Source organism: Maylandia zebra, linkage group LG1 (genome assembly GCF_041146795.1).
Source record: "Maylandia zebra isolate NMK-2024a linkage group LG1, Mzebra_GT3a, whole genome shotgun sequence".
Lineage (NCBI taxonomy): Eukaryota > Metazoa > Chordata > Actinopteri > Cichliformes > Cichlidae > Maylandia > Maylandia zebra.
The window spans coordinates 6,078,635-6,100,850 of NC_135167.1; the positions used below are offsets into that span (position 1 = coordinate 6,078,635).

Sequence of the window (22,216 nt, forward strand, 5' to 3'; positions counted from 1 at the left end):
AATACTTTTTTAGCACTGCCTACTCTATCTCTCCAGGACCTGCACAAACTGAACTGTATCACCACAATTAAATAGGTTGCCTTCTCACAAAAAGTCGTCTTACATGTGTCAGGAGAAAATTAGGAAGTTAATGATTAATTAGTTTCATCTAACTGCCTCACTTTCAGGGACCTATTGTTCATTCTGGCACACTGTCACAATGTCATGGCTTTTTGGGACACTTGAGTATAACAGAAGAAAGGTGTTTTATAGTCCAGCAATAAAAAAATAAAGAAATAAAGAACTCACTGAGTCTGAGTCATGACTTTCCTCTTTCCCAAACCTATCTACTTTTACACGTAGAGCAATTTTCGAGTCCCCCATTATACTCATAGCTGGATCCATTACCTTTGCTGTTACCAGGGCACAAATATCATGATATAAATTTTCAGATGTGGTGAATTCACCGGGCTTATGAAGGCTTGCTTTGCAGCAGCTGTCTGGTCCACGGTACCTATGGCGATGTTATTCAGGGCCTAAGCTGCCTGAAAATGGATGGAGGGGCAGTCAGACTATGCCAGCAAACTAACAAACCTTGGGATGAGCCTGGCAGCGATGATGCTGTCAGTAGACGGATGCTTTTCCCTGGAGTGCAGCTTTCTGGCTGCTTGTGTTGTCTGCAGCTGCTGATGTAGAATTCCAACTGTTAAAACAGACCAGGAGATTGTACACTGGGATCTTTGTCTCGGCTTTTCCAGGAGGCTTTGGGCAATAATCATTTCGAGGATCTGATTATTTTTCACCTTTCCCATTGATATCTTTCTTGTTATTTTTTAACTGGCCAACTTGATCTCGGCTCTCTTGGCAGTAGATTCCACTTAAAAAAATCAGATATGTTTTCTATTTGCATATATTGGGATAACCAAAACAGCCAAAAACTTTAGGAGGAAAAAATCATGTAAATTTGCTCAAAATCAACTTCAAGGTAATCTTCTCCTGCATTCCTGGACCATTTTCATTACAGCTGGGATTTTCAGATTACACCCTGGAAGTTCAATTACACTGCTTTCACTTTGGACCACAGTAACTTTTGAATAGGCACTGCTAGTGTTCTTGCCAAATATGCTTGGAACTGGAATTTAATCAGTTAATGCTATTTTATGACCATTCTGCAAGCAGCTGACAGTAGAAAAGAATACAGTAATTTTATGTCCGTCTGTGCGTTCTAATTAGAAAGCCTTAAATATTTCACAGCCGTGAGTTTTCTTTGGAAAAGATTTTGTTCAAACCGGTGCTTCCGTCTGCATGAAATATTCAAGCAATCTTGTGGTGTAGTGGAATTTCTATCTACATAGAAATCAATATCATACAGAGTGTACTGGATTGCAATGTAGGTAGAAAATGTGCTGCAAGTGTTTTTACACAGTTTTATTTAAATGACATTTTGGAGTTTATAGTTAATAATTTGCAGTAATAGTGTTGCATTAACCTTTGGTTTCCTTCACCGTAGCTTTGTCTTGATAGTTTACCCACTTGTTTTGCTACATCTCATGCCCAGCACCATTAAGTGAAATTTATATTTTGATTCTAGTCGTGTTGTTATAATAGTTTTCACATCATTATAACTATTAAATTACTGTTGTGCAGTTGCTAATTTGTGGTTTGCCATTTGTCTGATTCCTTTGTCCTCTCATTGTTATTGAGTCTATTATCGCTCAGCTTTAGTAAAACACAATAATTTATAGATGTATAACACACCCCTCATGTCATAGTTTATTCATTTCAACAATTATTGGCTTGTGCATAGAACAACATTTGACCACACATATACACACCCACACATTATATACTTATATATAATAATGTATAGATTGTGTTCTCTGACTCAACTATTGTACCTCCCTCACCTTCTCTTCCTATCTTTCTTACTCTGTCACTTTCTCATAAATCAGTAATGTTGTTATCGGCAGGCTCACAGACTCACATGTGTTCTTAGGCAAAGGCACCCACACATACAAATCTTTTTTTCCCCCCACTGATATACTTAAACCCTTGCCTTTTTTCCTTGCCCTATGTAAAGGGCACCACTTACCCAATAGGTTTGCTAAATTTCAGAACTCTCACAGCCACTGTTTTCTCTAAATCCACAAACCAGCAATGTAAAATGCAATAAGGTGCAGTGTCATATTAAAATGAACAATTACTCTCCGGGGTGGGGGGCTTATCTTCAACGGATGAAATATTAATATAAAAAGTGGCATTTTGCTGTAGTATTTAAAATTAAAATGTAATACATAAATATTAAATAATCCAGAATGGAGACAATTGCCGGTTGCTTTACCGTATATTAGTTGAACTCATCATGAATGTGGTTTGTCTTCTTTTCTGCTAAATGCAATGATTTAAAAATAAATACATAAATAAATAATAATAATAATAATAATAAAATCTTACAAAAACACTGGTTGTGAATGCTAACTATTTAAAAATTTTCAGTTATTCCACGAAGCATATTTTGGCCTGTAATTCAAGAATTTATAAACCAATCGTGTTTTTATCTTGTTTTTGTTTCATTTAATCAAACATTTCTAATAAGATTAAAACGAAGTTTTTGCTTGATAAGCGTTATGCATATATTTTGAAATTTTACTGAGTGCATGAACAAGAGCAAGCTTTTTACTTTTTGCTTTCCAGAAACATTACAGCTTTTTATGGTACACGCGAGGGGTAAACTGGACTTGTCTTTTATTGCTGGATCTCTGACTAAACATTTGAGTTGTTCTTTATGTTTTTTCTGTCCATTTGTCATCTATCAGGACGGGAACTTCACCAAGACTGACGTCATGTCAAAGCCAAACGAAACCACAATTATTGGGCAGTCTTCCTTTGTGGACTTTGGTGAGAATTATAAAGATTTTTCATTTGCTTGTTTGCTGTGTTTTTGTGTAAATGTGATACAGTTATTGGTTTGAAACCTAGCACTGGGATATACTTTCAGTAGCAGGGCCATATGAACAGAGCCAAAATGGAGCAAAACAAAAATCGAAGAAGACAATGTGTAATGACAATATGTGCAGTCAAGGTGCATAAAAGTTCCCAACATTTAGTCACTGTGTGGACGAGGCTGGATTGTACTGAAATTTGTCCTGGTGTGTGTCTGTTACATCCCTTCCTTTCCTCCTGAAGTCCTGAAAGCTCTTTCTGCATTGATGCTTCAAAGGCTATCAAACAGGACTATGTTGTGTTTTGAGGTTTGACAGTTTCACTGTCTGTTTCCAAATACTTACAGCCCAGATATGCTCATTCCTTAACTGGCAGGCTAATCTCATCCATGCACAGTGGCAGGCACACACTACAATATAAAACTCTATTATACACACTCATAATCCCATAGCCAGATTTTTGTGGACATCTTATCCCTTCAAACAATCTTGGCCAGCGCTATTCATTGTTCAGATGAGCTTTACATTTATCCGCTGCAAATCTCTGCTGGCTCGCTAATCTCCAGGCTGCAGCCTGCATGCCACAAAGTTGGCTGGTCATCTTGACAGTGCTGTCACCTCAGTTAGGGCAGCATTGTGTTTTGGTGCCTTCTTGTGCTTGTTTTTAAAAGTAAGTAACCGTTTCATTTACCAGTCTGATGATGTACAAAGTAAAATGAAAGGGAAAGCACCGTAGTTTTCGGGTCATAAGCCGCTACTTTTTTCCCACACTGTGAACACTGCGGCTTATACTGACGTGCAGCTAATGCATTTTTTTTTCATGCGGCCAAAAACATTTTGCCTGGTAACAGTAGACCAATAAAATTGATAAGTAGTATATATACGGTATATATTTTTACCGGTTGTTAAGAGACATTGTAATGTTGTTTGTGCACTGTTCCGTAAAAAAAAGAAAAGCAACGTAATTTGTGTGTTACTGATACATACGTATATTTAAAGGTAGCCGTGTTACAGGCGCTGTTTGCGGAAAAAAGCATTTGCAGTATGTATTTTTGTATGTTTATGTTACCATGTTTATGTTACCTTACGGATTAAATTAAACGTTAAAAATCCTCATGTGTAATATTTCTGTGTAAATATCTCAGATTACAAGTGAAATGCATACGGCTTAAAATCCGGTGCGGCCTGTACAAGTACAAAATTGATTTTCTTTCTAAAATTAGAGCATGCGGCTTTTAATCAGGTGCGCTCTGTAGTCTGGGTATTACAGTATGTGAATGATTGCTCAAATAGAGAAGAGTCAAAGTTATCAAGCTGGCTCATTTGGAAGCAATACTACAAAACTGATATAGAAACATCTGATCGAACTGAACATCTTAAATATTGTTTAGTCTTAACATTAGTGTGGGATTATTTGAGCACCAGTAACTGTAATTTAACACTTGTGAAGTGTTTCGGTCCTTGGCTCATTATATACTCTGTCTCAATGTCAGATTCTCTTGAAGCATGGAGTTTTGTTTGGATGAATCTCAAATTGATTTTGATTTGACTCCAATAACACTAACTCACTCACTCCAATGTGCCAATCTATTTTGAACCTGCAAGCAGCAGGAGATCCTCCTACACAACTCTGTTAATAATTTCTTGAACTGAAACCATGGTAGACTGATCCTCTGGACTCCATTATGAAAAAAGACTCTAGACTGATTTTTATTTTAACTTTACAAGTGAGTATTTCAGGATTGCGCTTACTTTTATATGAGATTATACTACTTTATATAATGCAATAATTATTTTCTTTCTCTCTTTCTGTTGCTTACATCTCTAAGTCACTTTGTTTTTGACAGATGCCATGTAGTTATTTTTTTTTTATGATTCTTCTTCTTGTTATTATTATTCTCATTATTATACTTGTTAAAATAACTTAAATTACCATGAAACTACTATGGTTGCAGAATGTTTTCAGAAAATTGGCTAACTGACCAGTTTACTGCTCACACTAACAATAATTAGTTGTGATAGTTTCATTAGCAATGAAAAGGATAAGCATATAGGAACTGTAAGACGCTATTGACATAGTATCTGTTTGAACAGAGTGGTTTGTGGCTTATGTAAAATTGACGCCACAGTTGAAAATGTTGCTGGTTTAACCTCTGCAAGAAATTCCATAGCTGAACTTACATATTTTTACTGCAAATTGTAAACCATTAAAATAAAAAAATGACCAGGAAGCTGGTTTTACTGGATTAAAAAAAAAAGTGAATTCATTTCAGTGTAAGAGTTTAAAGAGAAGGTTGTGTTTCTTTATTGTAAGATGCATAACAGGAGTGGATAGAATAACCTACACGACCTGAGACCAGCTAATAAATACATTGCAGAACTTTATGAAATTTCAGCCAAAAGTTCAAGAGGGTTTTGTCAGAGGCAGTAGAGAGATATTATTTTTTCATGTATATGTAGGGTTTGGTTTTTCTCCATCCATCTGTAACCTTCTGATTCCACAAAGTCATGGTGGCAGCAAACTAAGCATGGTAGTCCAGATATCATTCTCCCGAGCAACTTTCCGAGCTCCTTCTGGGGGATCCTGAGGCATTCCCAGATCAGATGAGGATTATAATCTCTCCAGCGAGTTTAGCCTGCGGTCTCTCCCCACTGGGCATACCCAAAAAATCTCCAAAGGGAGATGCCCAGGAGGCATCCTGAGAAGATGCTGAACCACCTCTACTAAATCTTTTTTCCCCTTTTATATTAGAATCATCTTGTATTGTTAGATGCTATCCCCGTAGCATACTCTGGCTTCAGTTCAGACTTTTTCTTCTTCGTGTTTTTTCCCAATCATGGGAACTGCACTTCTCAGAGATCACTACGCATCCATCATCACATTCTTTCTTGCTGTAGTGGTCTTTGAGAAAGGCGAGTTAGATTATGCATAAGAGAGGAAGAAATCAAACGCATCCCTCGTAATTGAGGAGCTTCAAGATGGGGGCCACTTGATGTCTTCAGGGCAAACGATGCAGTGTGCTCATTCATGTAAGGTCTCTTCTTCCTTAGATTTTATGTCTGCTGCTTCATGCTGACAACACATTTCTTCTGCTGTATTTATTCAAAACAATCAAATGCACCCTCTTCTGTGAGCCAGGCAGTGAATATTAAGTAAGTTGGCAGGATAGCGCTATAGATATTTGTATGAAAATTAAATTACAAGTATGCTAAAGAGTACATTTAAAATCTCACGCATGTAGTATCTCTTAGTTTGTGGCTCTTTGGCTTTTAGCTTTAGTTTTGTTTTTCTGTTTATCTTCTTTTTTTTTTAATCTATGTAACCTTATCACTTAGTTTGAGTTATGTTCTGCTATTAGCTGTGTAATGTTCAATGCATTTTTAATTAACTTTTGGGCTTGTGCGGTACTCATGCACATGAACACAAACACATGCACGAAGGGCTTCACACTGATAAACACATCCTTATTGGCAAGATTAATGTGTTAATCTCACTGCAGCAAAAGGGTGTCCATCAAATATTTAGTGAACAAACTCCCTGTGCCAAAATTGGCAATATTGTATGAGCCAAAGGGAAAATGACCTATATGCTGTGGCTGCATGTGGGTGTCTTTGTGTTGAGGGAATCTGCGCGCGTGTTGAATTTATTATCTCAGAAGTTTTTTTTTAATAGCTTATCTTGACATAATTTTTTTTCCTTTTTTAAAAAAAATCATAATTTCTCCTTCAGTTTGGAAATGCACACTTCCACATCTTGTTCTTGTTAACTGGTGGAGAGAAGCCTTTAAGGGTCACGCTTCTAATAATCTGCCAAGTCCAGGCAAAAAGATGCCTTCAGAATACAGAGGGATTTTTTTTAATTGTCCTGGTTTGTCTTGCTTCACTTAGCCCCTCTTCAGCTGTCAGTGTCTTTCTTTATTTCTCTTGATCTACTCCGTATCTCCTATCTACGGCTTACTAATTTTCTGCTCTTGTTTTCTTACATCGCCGTCTGTTCTTCATCTAAACAGCTTTGGGTGTCACAGATTGTTACACTAGTGGAAGACCAGCTATCACCCTTTTTCTGTCTTTTAATCCGTTTAGTTATTTTGTTGAGTGTTCTTATAAGCATCACTTTACTCTGTTCATTTTACTTTAGTGGTTATGATTAGTTTTACAATATATGAAGCAATGGTGTTTAAAAGAAATAACTGAATAAATTGTTACATTTAGTTCAGGTTCCATCAGTCATGCTGTATAAGGTGATGTTAGCTCAAAAGGCATTCCTCATTATAACCTATGGTTTTGTCTCTGGGCTCTGAGATGCAAAAGACACTGATACAAAGAGAGATGCTCTGTGCCACTGAGAGTGAACGCAGTATAATTCAGAGGAGATTGTATTTGACAAAAATAACCACAAACCTGAAAGAAGACGTATTATATTTTAGTGCCAAATGTCCAAAATTGATTTATTTCAGCTTGAAGAAAACATAGTTCTTACCTGTAAATTCTACAAATAGATGCAGCTTGAGTGATGACAGTATTGACATAAATCCTCTTCTACTTCATCTTTGTTATTTATACAAATTGCCAAAGTCATGTAAGTCCCATTTTTGTGTGTGCTCCAATGGTTTTTCTTTATCTACCTGCTGAGATTTACGTACCTGATCCAGTCTGTTTCTGCCATCCAGTCTCACTTTGTCAATCTTATTTTGCAGCGTTTGTTTCTCTGTGTGCGGCCCTCCTGATGAGTCTCTCTGACCAGCTTCCGCTTAGGTTAATTAATGAGCACCTTGTGAATTTACCTTAAAAACTTAAATGCATGAGAAAGTGGAAAAGGAAAGAGTGAGGGCAAATGGCACATTTCAAAGGTGGCATGAAGTGAGGTGGAAAAAAGGGTGAAATATAGAAAAAGAGCCAAGGTAGATGATCTGCAGACGGAGGAGGAAAGATGGCAGGGAGGATAATAAAAGCAATAGGAGAGAGGAGAGAATGAAATAGAGCAGCATTGCATCCCTCTGTGATTTGGAGTGGGAATTATTTCCATCACACATCACAATGTCAATTCTCACTCTACCCTTCTACCTCTGGTTTTCTGTCTTCCACCAGATTTTCCCCCATAGATTTACATCTGTGTCTGCTGTCCTGTCTGTTCTCTACATGTTTCGTCATTTTCTGTTTCTTAAAATTTCTTTTTTTATTAAAAATATTAAATATTTTATCATAACAATAGCAACAGTAATAAAAAAAGAAAAAAGAAAAGACAATTAATTCTTATCATTACTGCATTGTGTTTGGTGGCTGGAAAGTTCTGTTACTGGTGAGTACGTGCTTTACTGCATCTTTGTCATGAGGTAACCTGTTCTCAAATGGCAAATTATTCTAGTGTCTTGTCACCAAAGGATCATCACCGAAGGGTTAAGTGTCCGCTGTGACTGAAAATGCATAAGGAAAAAAATACAATGGCTCATAATTTCCCTCTTTGCACATTCAAGTCATTTTCCCTTATCTATAGTACATGCATCCAAAAAATCTGAGTCTGAGATTTGTTTAGAAATGCCCCAATTTTGGCTTTTTAATTTGATTTAAAGTTTATTTTCTTCAGCTCACTCTAGCAAAACTCAGCTTTGTGCTTAAGGTTCTTTCCCTTGCTTTAGAGTTTGGCTTCTGACCAGAACACATTTTTTTACTTTCAAAAGTCACAAATCTTCGCTTTATTGACTGGAACCTTTCTGGCCTACACCATCACCTCTGGGTGTGGGCAGAGATTTAAGGTTAAGTAATAGTCTTGTGAAAATACGTGTGTCAGTAATTTAAAAGTGAAAGAAACTGGAACCGAATAATACGTCTTTGTCCCATCAGAAACGGCACTGCCTTCAACCACTCAACTCACACGGGCAAAATGATGCACACTTGTAAATACCAAACAGGAGCGAAAAATTTGAATCCAAGTGTCTGAGCAGCATGCCCAGACAGCATACATTGGCTAAACTTGAATCGTGCGTGCACTTGTTTATGTGCATGTGTATGCGATTGTTCATGAAAGCGTACGGGAATCTGTTCACACATCCATGTTTGTGTGCTTGCAGTTCATTTTCCAGCAGTACACTCTTAATAGATGCACAGCATATGCCAGACAAAACAGGCCCATCTGCCTTATCACTGAGGTAATTGCATTTTTCAAAGTGACAGCGGCCAATGCATAATTCATCATTAGGTAAAGCACAACGAAGTCCCACAACCGAGTGTGTCAGCTCGCGTCAGCGCAGGTAGGATGTAGGGAGGCGGCTCAGCGACCAGCAGCTCACTAGGATAGGAGATATTTCAGACAGCGAGACGGGAATGTGTTTGGAAGTGATATTTAAAATTGGAAAAGCTGTCATCATGCTGTGTGTGCATGCGTGTGCTCAACAACGTGTATGTGTGTGTGTGTGCGTGCAGGTAAGTCGGTATGTTAACAGCCTATTTCTCTCCGCTCTCCCCCCAGGCATTTTCTTCTCCACTCATCTTATTATATTGTGCTACATCCAACCTCTGGCCTGCTCCCTCTTTTCTCTTTTCTGCCTCATTCTCTCTCCAACCACTGCATACCTTTCACAGTCCCCCCCCCCCCCCCCCCCCCCCCCCCCTTTTTGTGTCTGTGTGCTTTTTCTTTCTTTTACTGGCAGTCTTGTCTTGTTTTCAGCCAGTCTACTCTGCCATCGCACTCACTTTGCTTTTTCAGTCTCAAATTCTCCATCACTTTCCTTTTGTCTCAGACTCCAGGAGAAGTGGATATACCTGTAAAACAGAGGTAGTGAAGTGCTGCTGGGCTAGTCAGGATCAGAGTGGGTTGTATAAGCAATATTGCTTAACATTATGCATCTATGTTTATGTGAAAGACATCCCTCCAGACCATGTTAATGAAGTGAAAATGTGGCAATTGGAAAAATAAAATCTCCTAATCAGGCACCATTTAGTGACATCCCTTGCATTTAGAGATATTCCAATGCAAATGCAAAAGATTTATTCTCCTGGGTTTACGGTTTCCAAGTTCAGATATTCATTTGCACATTTTAATATGCAATTTGATGCAAATTACAAAGTATATCTCACAAAAGTGTCCTTCATTGAAGGTAGAAGCCCAAGAGTTCTTCTTTCTTATTCCAGTGTCTGCTGCACAGTAATTATGAAAAAGTGGCACTCTCAATTAGAAGAACTCACCCACAACAATCTACACACTAATTAGCACTTAATTTTTGAATTAATTTTAGATTGTGTTGCACATGTTCTTAGTGTTGTGTATGTGCTTTCTGTATAAAAGTTTAGTTAGTTTTCCCCCCCTTATATCCACAGTAATAGACATAACACAGACTTACTACATGAGTCATGAGGTAAAAAGTAGCAGTGCTGATTTATTAAAATAATAATAAAACAAACACAGGTAGCTTCAGAACCTCCTGAAGATGTGTTTTGTTCTGTTTTGTTTTCTCCCTCACTATTTTCAATGGGTTTAATGATGATTGTATATAGATCCATGGGTAAATGGCAGACAGGGACTGGTATTAGCCAGTCAAGATGCCAGTTGGCAACATTTGGCATCAGTTCCCTAAAGCAACTAAAATATCAAAACAATAGCTTCAAAGCTTACAGCGTGATTATCCCTCAGTCAAAGTGAATCACACAATAATAAGAAAAGATAAGTCACAGTTTACATTTATCTTGTTTGGGAGATCTCTATAGACCTGTCAGATATAATTTTCATCTTATATGGCCCTGTTTTATCACGATGCGTGCATGTGCTTACAGTGTCATGATCAAAGACTGAAATCCCGATGCCTCAAGCTGGGCACTTATGCTATTGGTGTCTTAGATTTTAAAGCCATCCATTATGAATGCAGGGGAATCACACTGAAACTGACACTGCTTCTCATTGACTGATAACTTGTTAGTCACAAGCTGTTATCCAGTCATCCAATACCTAATCTAATATACTCTGGTTCGTCTACCTTTCTAACCTAATGAGGGAATTGAATTCGGTATTCTTTATGACAGAGGTGTCGAACTCCAGGCCTCAAGGGCCGGTGTCCTGCAGGTTTTAGATATTACCCTTGGTCAACACACCTGAATCAAATGATTAGTTCATTACCAGGCATCTGGAGAACTTCAAGACATGTTGGGGAGGTCATTTAGACATTTTAATCAGCTGTGTTTGATCAAGGACACATCTAAAACCTGCAGGACACCGGCCCTTGAGGCCTGGAGTTCGACACCTGTGCTTTATGACTAGTGATTGAGCCCAAAAATTTGTTGAGGTCATAAAGCAAGGAAGCCTAGGGCCATTTTCCTATAGACTCCTAGCATATACAGCATAGCATGCAGATACTTGCCAAACATATACACAGGACAATGACTCAAGGACTCTTGTTGAATTATTGTGCAGATGCATATTATGATTTGCATAGTTATTGCTGCTGTTTTGTGTGTGTGTGCTATGAATCCTATCAGGTCACAGTGGATACCATCAGTCTTTGTATATCCTCTCCTTTTTCTCTTTCTCTCTAGCTATTTAGCTCTGTTTCGCCTCCTTCTCTGACCAACCCTTTCCAGACTTCCCCTCTCCTCACTGCCTTCTCCATTTCAATCCATACCTGCAGTTTCCTCCCTCTGCGACTCTCTCATCCAATCTACATCACAACATGCATCATCAGTGGTAGCGGGAGATGAAAAGCGGGAGGGAGGGAGGGAGGTAGGTAGGGAAGAGTGAAGGAGAGAATGAGGTTGAATAAAGAGGAAAGACAGACTGAGGAAAAGAAACTTTTGAGACTGAGGAAGGAATATCATGTGAGCTAGAAGAGGAGGAGGGCAAGAGGAGACGGGTGAAGGAGAGCATAACATAAATAAAAGAGACAGATGGGTAGATAGATGAAAGAAGGTATTCAATGAGGAGAGGGCAGGTGGGACAGAGGGAGCTAATGTTGGGGTGTGTTTGTGTGTATAGCAGAACTGACAGTAAGCATCAGAGGCAGAGTGGCGAGTGACATCCTCTGTAGGACTAAATTTGCACTCATTTTCTCTCACAGTCTCTTTTTTTCCTGTTTCTTTCCCTACAGCCTCTCGACATCCCACACTGCAGAAATGTCCAAATGCGTTCATTTTCTGCATTTCACTTTGTTTCTATTACACCCACAGTGATGACATAAATCAGAAGCATTGCCCACACCTAAAACCATGTTTTTGCTTTCCACCTAATAATACATTGTATTATTTTTATGTCAATATTTGCAGCTTCTGCTTGGTTGTGTGCTAACTGAGCTAGAGTTGCTGGAATTGTGTTCTCCAACATTGGGGGATGCAGTAATGACTAGCATATACCGACATTTATTAACAAATAGCGGTCACGTTCCCAAAATACTGGCCTCCTACAATTCATTCTATGTGATAGGACCTGCCCGTCTTTCAAATGCCTACACCTCTCCAACTCCACATCTTCTCCAGAGACTGCATGGAACTGGGATTATGCATTAAAGAATACTTTCCTGTATCTCTCTGTCACATGGTACCACGGTCTTACGTCAACAGAAGGTCCTGAGTGTGTTGGCTGCGATGGGAGAAGTAAACATAAGCAAACATTCTCACCAAGGCTGCAAAAGATGATGATACTTAAGCCTCTGGTAGTCTGAAACTGTAATATTTCATGAATATTAAAGTTTAAATAAGACAGAAAAGAAAAGAAATGTATCATTGCCTACTCAGAAGCCAATTTTAAAATCTGGAAATAAGCTATATTTTAAAAGTGTAAAAAACTCCACCTTTTTTAATGTTTATTTTGTTGAAATTTTATCAGCCATCAGTATTAAAAATTATAAGAAATAAATACATCTACCTTTACTATTCACAATTTAAAGCACTTTGATACAACTGCTGTTGTGGTTTGGCGCTATATAAATAAAATTGAGTGTGTGTTTGCATCACAGCAGGAAATGTTTTGATATTTTGTGCATTATTTAAAGAAAACTTGGCTTTAATGACCTTTAGACTTGTTCTGTTTTGTAGTGCATCTAATTATCTGACTCATTTTTCCCCCCTCTCTGTCACTTGCTCAGTTGCCCCTGACAGACATGTTCAGCTTCTTCTCCTCCCCTGCTTTGTACTGTCATTCATCATCAATGTCATTCAGTTTTCTCCTTCCACATGGCACAGCATCTGTCTGGGAGTGTTGCTCTGTCCTGTTGAAACAAATTCAGATAAACCATGCGATGAGAAGGCTGGAAGCAGTTTCACCACTTTATGTCTGGTGTCAATACATGCCAACCCATGAACACAGAGCAAGTGGTGTGTTTTTATGAACTGGCCCAGCAAAATGTTAGAAGCTGTGCAACAAACCATTTACTTGATATTCAAACCTTTTGTTATTTGTGTCTTTCTAGTGTTTTGATGTGTGCTTTTAAGCCAAAGTAAATTGTTTAGTTATGGAAGATTTCTTGTTACAACAAGAAGAGCACAGGTGTAAGTAGCGAAGGTGATGATGGCTTCACTTAATTTACTAAATCTCCTCTTAATAATTCAGCAAGCATGCCTGTATCATTGCAAGGCTCTGAAGATTTAATACTCAATTGGAATTCAGTGCTGATTATTTTTATTGAGCGCACCTGTGATCCCTGTGCTTTGGCAAGTCAAAATATCCGCAATAGGAGAAAAGGTCCTAAACTCGTGCAAGTCAAAGGAATGTGACTTTACTTTGATATTTGTAAGGAACTGGACAATAACACAATTCTGTGTCATTTTTTTACAAACTCATATTAGAATTTGAGGAACAGGATATTTTCCAGTTCATCAAAATTCAATACATACAAGCTTAACATTTCCCTTGATAGATGCCGCATTGAGCAGCAATGAAATCAAACTTATTCGAGTCATTTCACACCTGAGTCATATGGAGGCTTTTTGCTAGTCATCTTCTATGCTGTTTTCATTGACGCCAAAAAGCTGCTTTGGCACTTTGGCCTTTTTTTTCACATAGTAAATTGATCAAGAATCAATGAGAGAACTGATGAAGAATCAAATTTAAAAGCACAGCTAATAATGGCCATGGTGTCATCAATCAATGAAATCCTCTCAGTATTTGTTGCTAACAGATTTTGAGTAACAGTCTCATGTTACTCAACAAATGACAGACGACTTATAACAAAAGCAACAAAAACATTATAAGAAGTTCTATTAGTGCCCATAGTTTTGTCTATCCTTGCTGATGCAAATGTGTTGAAACATTTAAGATTCAGTCAGCATGGTTTAATAAGGGTTTTTTTGGGCTATTTTAACTTAGTTTGTGCGGCAAAGCCATACCTGGTGCACTCAAGTGTTTTGTGCTTTGAAAAACTGTTGTTTAGATTTTGGAGGCTCTGTCCTTGTTTGTACATCAGAACCCTGCATGGCATCATGATTAGAATAATTAATAGCAATGAAAATCAGTTGAGAAAATGATACTCAACTCTACTGACATTGTTAAAAGGCATCAAAGAGACAAGTGCTGCTTAGATTTGTGTTTGCTTGTGAAAAACAAGCAGGTGCTCCTGTGATCCATCTTCTACATGAGAAAAAAAAGTGAGACATTGTAATGGAATAAAAATATGAAAATAGCACAGCTTTAGAAAGTAAAGCATCACAATAACCCTGTGTTCAATCAGAATTTGTTGCTTTGTGATTTAACGTTTTGTGTATGTTTCTGGCAGATGGCGATGGCTACCAGGACCATCTCCTTCCTGCATGTTTGGATAAAAGCTGTCAAAGAAGTACCATCTACCTAGCCAAGTCAGGCTCAAGAGACTCAAAGGTACGCACCTGACCATATTTTGATGCGTTTGAAGTCATTCAAATGTATTAGTTTGCTTTTATCCTTGTTAAACTCTTCATTCTTTGTTACAACAAATGTTTGTTACATTTGTTTTCCTCACTTCTTTGCTTGACTGTCCTCTTTTCTAAATTTGAATTTTATTACACTCTCAAAATAAAGATAGATTGGATCTCATGTGGATGAAAAGGATTGTTGTCATTTCTATGTAAATGACTTTTACTGTTAGTATAGTGAGTAGCACAACAAAAAGCAGTTTTGCCTGTTGTGTGTTTTAGTATACTCTAAACTGTAGCATATCTTGTTTGGTATGTTATTATCTTTTTCCTCACTCTCATTTCACACTGAAAATGTAAATGCAAGCAGACAAAGACACGTACTGTTCAGACGTGGAGATCTGACAAAACATTTAGCCATAACAACAACTTAGATGATTTCTTAAAGATGTATGGAACAACCTTTTAGAGAGACATTTAAAAAGTGACAGATATACAACAACTACCTTTACAGAATGTTTGAACAGTGTCTTTTCAGGAAATGTGATAATACAGTGAAGGTGGTATGACACAATACTTGCAGTAATGCAGTAATATGTATATTTTTACATACTGTCTGTCCTTTATAATGGCACCAACTCTCCAAAGTAAATTTATGCACAGGCTTCTTAGGGTACTTTAAAGGGTTGGTTACGAGATTTCTCATTGTATAATTGTGCTATATCATGTTGCCCATGATAATACCAGATATAAAAATGTCATATAGCAATATTTTGCCATGCATTTACATCCCTAAGTGCAAGCAGCGAGACTAGCACAGGCAAGTCTAAGATCAAGAGCTGCAAGAAGTCTTCAATGACGACTTAGTACCTAAAAAGCGAGTTACTTCAACAACCTCCAACAAAGCACAATACTTTGCAAAATATGAAAGAAAGATGTTCCCACTACAGGTGGAAACGACAAACTTGTTTTCCACTTAAGGCGAAAATACACTGAGCATAACCAGGCTATGGTAGCACATGCGAAGGAGTTGCTAGCGGCTGCCAGTGTGCAGCCCAAGAGTAAACAGGACTCAACCAAGCATCACTGGAGAACTCCTAGTTAGAGTCCTTGGGGCGGGTTAGAAAGGTCGATCCTACACAGCAAAATCCGAAGTGTTGATGTGAGTTAAAATTACTGGTGTTAAAAATTTCGAGTTGAAAAGTGTTGGTTTGAGAGTTACAGTAACACTAACGGTGCTGAAAAAGCTCTGTAGCCGGAGTTATTTCAAAGAGTCAATACTATAACACTCATTTGGAGTTGATTTCCACATCCGGGTTTTTCGCGCTCATGGGCATGAGGAGTCCGCCAGAAGTTTGCTGTCAAGATCGAGGAGGTTGTTCAGGTAAGAACTATACAACAAGACCTATGTTATTTTATCATTATTAAATATTGTAACTAACTAGCCTATAACATTATTTATCAGAAGCATGCAATATTTTCCTAATGTGGAGTGTATTCATCTGCGGTAAGAGATGGGATTCGTTAGCTTAGGTAGCTAAACTATCCTCTATAACAAGTTAATATTGCAGCGAAAATAAATGCGTGCTTAATATAATTCTCAATTCTAGTTAGTTCTAATGTCATAAGAGAAATGCTTTCCAGTGTTCAATGCTTATTAAATGAAACGAGGGAGGAGTTAGCTATCCTCTGGATATGTTAAATGTAATGTTAAAATTTGAATTTGTGGTAGCCTAGCTGGCAGCTAAGACAAATGCGTTTAGCCCACTGCTTTTAAGGGAAGGAACATTCGCCTCAGAAATATCCTATTTAAAAGTGAACTAAACAATCACATGGAGACGTTCAAGTCAAGTTTTGGAAAGCGTCAAGATAGGCTAATTACACGTGCTACCAGCGAGTTTAGCAGTAGCCTAGCCTACAAATCTTTGAAGTGGCAGGGGGTTATGGAATTCTGTTAGATGTTAGTGACCAAGCAAGGCGCGCTGCGTTTGTGCATGGATTGCTTGCTAACGGTTAGGATATATCATACATGTTGTAGTAGGGCTGCTCAATTAATCGAATTTTAATCACGATTACGATCTGGGCTTTCAACGATCATTAAAAATGACTGAGCCGATTATTAGCCCCTCCCTCGTGCTTTACTCTCGCGCTGCTCCGTGTGGCAAATCGAGCGCACCTCTCTGCATTTCGAACACGTGTCACAACAATTAAGAGGACGCGAGGGAAGCTCGGAAAGCTAAGCAGAAGTTATTTGGAGAGGAGAGTGACTGCCGTTGGTTGAAAAGAGAGGTAAAAAAAACTTCTGTGGTGTGGAAACATTATGGGTTCGCGGAGTCAGACGTGGATCAAGTAGACATAGTGTGTAAACTTTGCTACAGTGTTGTAGCTGCACCACAGAGCAACACTGCAACGTTCACTAAACATAGATGTTTACATTTTTCATTTATTTTTTATATTGCAAACATTTGCACTGTTATCAGTATTTGCACACTATTTTATATTATTTTTTGACAATCTTTAAAGTCATTATTCAATACATTGTTATTGTTAAATAAATATCGTCAAATAATCGAGATCTCAATTTCAGTGAAAATAATCGTGATTATCATTTTTGCCATAATCGAGCAGCCCTATGTTGTAGTAGGCCTAATCTAAGGGAACATTTTCCCCTTTTCTACAGTTTTAGTGAAATAGGCTACCATCCAGTGTTTAAGACAAAGCGGTATAACGACTGAGGGTCGTTGACGTCGCCTCCACTGATAATCCTAGCATGTCGTGTCACAAAACAACCACCACAAAGTAGCAACTAGCCAGACGGCTGTGCATGTGTCAGAAACTCCCGATATAAATGTAAGACTTGCACTCATTAATTTACAGTATAAGGGATATTTGTTGTCATAAGTGAAAGCGTGATGAAGGCAGGTGTGCGTTCAACAGGAAATTTTATGTGGATTATCATCCTGACATGGTTTAAACAGAGATGCTTTTCCCCAAGTAGGCTACAGCGATTTACTCGCAACATAGCAGAACTAAGTATCTAGCCTGCGTGCAGACGAGAAGATCGCCGTTGTCGTCTTATAAACATGTGGATGGGTGGATAATTCATTGGATGCTATTTCTGTGTACCCAAGTTCAGCTATTTTAGTGCGCAGGGGGAAGCCAAATTATGTTCCTGAGGTTGAAGTGGTCTGTCACCCCTTCACAGATCATCACACAATGTATAGCCTAATATTTTCTTAAAGTTGTCCGGATTTGTTGCCACTTAAGCTATGGTTTAAATATATGGTAAAAAATATTCTGTGCCCCCTTCTCTCCACCAGGTGCTGTTGTAAGACATGTTGCTGAAAGTGAAATACCTCAATGTAAAGAAGTACATTAAATTGCACGCAGGATTCACTTATCTAGAATTCATCAGTGAAGGTAAGATAACCTGGCAGAACAAAATTTGTTGCACATGTATCAGTTCATCATGTTTGCATCTCATCTATTTAAAAAACGAATTAAATGTTAACACATTTTATTTTAATGTGTGACATTAAAAACAGTACAGAGCAGTAGGCCTAGGCCTATATTGTTGCTGCAGACTTGTCTAATTTAACCATTTTAAAGACAGGTAAAACAGCTGTTAATAAATATTAGCTAAATAAAAAAGTCAAAATTAGTTTTTAAAAAAGTTTTTCAGGCATTTTAGGTGACATTATGCTTATCTTTTTGTAAAGCCAAAACCAAGTTTGGACTTCCGGATGCTGCTGACCTTGATATTTTCGATGAAACTGACACAGCTGTCGAAGAAGACATTTTTCTGGAGTTACTGGAGGCCCAACCAGACCTATGCCTGACAATACGTGAAAAGATTTCAGATGAAGGTAAATGTTATCATAACTTAAATTTTCAGAGTATAGCCCACTCAATGTAGAGCCAAGTTCTTTTGCTCTTGATGCAGATGACATTGACCTGTCTTCATGCAATATACATGACAGTGGACAGGGCTGGGTCATATTTGTATAGAATGTTGTCTGAACATGAACATTGAAATTGTGTTATTAATGGCATTGTGGAGTAGCCTAAAGAAAGTTAACCAAATCATCTCTCCCAAAGATTTTTGTCCTTTAGCTCATTCCACACCATCCTCCTCGGATACATTATCTTCCCTCACGGACACTATATCACTTTCATCAAGTGACAGTGACCTCAGGGAAAAGGGCATTCCTGCAGGCCGCAGTAGATCCAGCAAAGACAGTTCTGCACCAAATGTTTCTGTGTCAGAGGCTGCAAAAGAGGTAATTGAGAACAGAAAATGTCTTTTGTATTTTTGAGTTGACACCATTTATACTGTAGATTGTTATACAAATTGAAATTCAAAACATGGTGGTTCCCAACTTGCCCTGTATGAAAAAATGTTAGTAGAAGTTAGTGCTTCTTGCTAGATATGTCTTTCACAGGTTTGTTGACATTCCTCTAAACTTTCACCTTTACTGACAAACAAGTTTTTATTGTTATTATTTTCCCTTTTATATGAGCAGATGGTTAAAAATGCCTTGACTAGGAAACCTGGTGGAGAGGAAATTCTTGAAGAATACAATGCCGAAAATTCACTGAGCCACCGCACCCGGCGGCAGCTTGTTAACATATTGGCAAGTGATATGACTGAGAGACATGGGTAAGAGTAATAGTACCTAATAAAAAAGTAAAGATGGGCCATATGGAATATTCTTGTAATGTATACTGCAGTAAAGACACATACTTCTGATTTAACATTGTCAATTGTATTTCCTCTATAGCAGAATTCCCTCCCGTAAGCAAAAGGAGAAATATGCCCTTGGAATAATTACACTCTTTCCCTCATTGAAGGATCCATTTTCTCCAAACGGCTATGTAAGTCATGCAGTGATTGTAAAACAGCACATTATTTAGTTTTCATCATGGAATAATTACATCAGCTAAATGATTTAAAAGAAAAATCTTAATTCCTCTTTCGTAATAACTATTGTCATAAAACTGTATTGAAATTGTGGATGTTGTTTAACATGTATTGCACCTGTTACATGATAATAGTCCTTGGGTTTCTTTTTGCTGAATCTGCAAAGTCTGTAAGATCGCATTTGATGTTTATTTTTCATCTATGTTTAAATGTGACAGGAGCATTTCTACGACGGAGTGAAAGGCACTGGATATATAGCGTGGCGCCTCAAAACCATGTCCAGGTCTACAACCAAACGGCCAGTGAAGGAAGTCCCAGTGCATCAAGAACAAGGGCCTAAGCGCAGAAGATTAGCAACCACATTGCCTCAGCAACTTGATGGAGATGCCTGCAAGGAGGCCATCTCATTTCTTGTTCACTCTCCTGATGAAGCAAGTGTATTTCAGAAGATGAAAATGACGTTCCAACATCGCCAGGATCTGGTGCATGATCCACAAAGAACTGCAGATGTCTTCAAAACATTTCCACGCTTTTTGGATGTCAAAGGACTAGTAAGTCAAATCACTTGATATTTTCAACTGTTAATCCTTTTTTTTTTGTTTTGCTGATGTGGATGGCAACAGTAAAAGATGTGATCATTGGTCATCCCAGTCAGGCTATATCCCATATTGGTCAAAATCACATTGCAATGTAAACAATGTTGAGCACTGTCTTTATGTCCTGTGTGTATGATGAACAGGTCAATCAAGACTTCCTGCTGCTGTTTGGTGCTGAAACAGCCACCAAGTTGCTTGAGAAGTGGGACATGTCATTCAAGCCAAAGGTTATTAAAGAAGCCAAACAGCTGACTCAGTCAACTGACCTGTGTCGTTTGATAAAAGCTGCTGAGAAACCAACAGAGAGTGATGTAAATGGTAGGCGTCGCACCATGCTTGTTTGATTTTAATAATATTTATTTTTACCTGTCATTTTGAAATTGTTTTATAAATTCAACCATACACAGACTGGGACAGTGACATGGCCTCTCTGCTGCTACTCCTTCAACTTTTGCCACCCACAGCTGGACGAAAGAGGAGAACCAAAATAAGTCCAACTGATGCAGCACACAAAATGGTGCACTTTCACAAGGTAAATATGTTGTCTCACTTTTTAAAATCCTACAAAACACTTTTTCAGTTTTTGCACTTTTTAGTTTTCCTCTCCATGAAGTATGTGTCTTAGTATTTTGTAATAAGTTAGCAAGGCACATAATGTCAAACTGAATGAATGGTTCATACTCAGCAAGTATAAGCTAGGCCTATATGTCAATATCTCATTTGTTTTTAGTCATGCTGCAGCATTGATGAACACTTGCAAGCAAGAGATGGTAAACAACCATACATCCTCGCTGTTGGTCGAACCCAGAACAGCATTGACACCTTCTACATCGCAGTGGACAAACAGCTCATCCCCTGCCAAGCCACCAGCTCACTCAGTGCTTTTGATGAACTTTTCAAATCCCACTACGTGTTCAACTTATCTTACGACGAGTCACTGGTTCATCTCTACAGTTTTGTGCAGACCACCATATTCAACATTGATGCCACCTCAACAGATGAGTCACCACGTGTTCGTGAGTTGCGTGCCAAAATGTTGAATGAGAACCATGTTTAAATGTTTTATCTGTCAAACTCTGCATAGCACCAGTCAGGCTTTGATAAGTCATTTGCGACTAGGTCACAGTTTTTATCCAAGCACCAAATTTAATGACTTGTTCAAATTGTTGTATCCAGGTAGGAACATGATTCCCAAACACCACTTTATGTTGCACTACCCAACTTGCATCAGAAAAATTGGGCCATTATTGCATGTATGGAGCATGAGAGGTGAGGCTAAACATAGGGTGTTCAAAGACACCCTTAAGAACTTTAAGAACATCACAGTGTCACTTGCCAAAAAACATCAAACATCCATAGCATACAAGTGGGAGACATGTCCTTTAAGCCATGTTGAGTATGGGCCCTTGAAATCATTTGATGTTGATAGTGAGGAAAATAGTGAAATGATCTCCCTAGGCTTGCCTGCTGTTGCAGAAGAGGCTTTCGCTGCTAATTGGGTTAACATTAATGGGACTGAGTACAGAACAGGATTGGTCATTTGTTGTGGTTCTGAACATGAGATGCCGGTGTTTTGCAGAATAAAAACAATAGTTTTGGTCAATAGTCACACCTACTTCATAGTTCAGAAGCTTGTGGTTGAAAATTTCAGTGAACATTGCCATGCTTATAAAGTGTTTGAAACGGATGAAAAAGATGTTGTTAAAGCAGACTGTATTGAAATATACAAGCCCTTTGATTTGCAAAGTGCTTATGGTGATGATGATGGTCTGTACATTGTGCCATTATTTTTGTTGTGAACGTATGCTGTATGGTGCTTGGAATTTAATATTTATTAAAATGCTTATGTGACCAATTTTATGTTTTCTCCTTTTATCCTGTAAAGGGACTTAACAAGGACTTTCACTGAATGTAACACAGTAGTCATACAGTAATTGCACTTTAATGCATTTTTGTATTCAGACAATTAATAC

At 38.1% G+C, this 22,216-nt stretch overlaps 2 protein-coding genes across 4 annotated transcripts in view; both read left to right on the forward strand.

The window, feature by feature from the left end:
• itfg1 (integrin alpha FG-GAP repeat containing 1) overlaps nt 1-22,216 on the forward strand; it is a 167,074-nt gene that overhangs the window by 39,581 nt on the left and 105,277 nt on the right. The window contains exons 8-9 of the mRNA XM_004539805.5: nt 2,796-2,877; nt 14,612-14,712. Coding sequence (XP_004539862.2) covers nt 2,796-2,877; nt 14,612-14,712 — 183 coding nt within the window. The remainder of the gene's footprint in view (nt 1-2,795; nt 2,878-14,611; nt 14,713-22,216) is intronic.
• LOC143421037 (uncharacterized) lies at nt 14,719-22,103 on the forward strand. 3 transcript variants are annotated; one of them, XM_076889773.1, is made up of 10 exons: nt 14,719-16,110; nt 18,047-18,146; nt 18,446-18,592; nt 18,825-19,006; nt 19,250-19,386; nt 19,508-19,601; nt 19,866-20,198; nt 20,387-20,561; nt 20,651-20,775; nt 20,974-22,103. In XM_076889773.1, exons 2-10 carry the CDS (start codon nt 18,062-18,064, stop codon nt 21,298-21,300), a joined length of 1,605 nt encoding a protein of 534 aa, XP_076745888.1. In that variant the 5' UTR covers nt 14,719-16,110; nt 18,047-18,061; the 3' UTR covers nt 21,301-22,103. The 3 variants fall into 3 exon arrangements, with proteins under 3 accessions (XP_076745888.1, XP_076745853.1, XP_076745906.1); XM_076889738.1 differs by having other exon boundaries at nt 14,719-18,146; XM_076889791.1 differs by having other exon boundaries at nt 14,719-18,146; nt 19,511-19,601.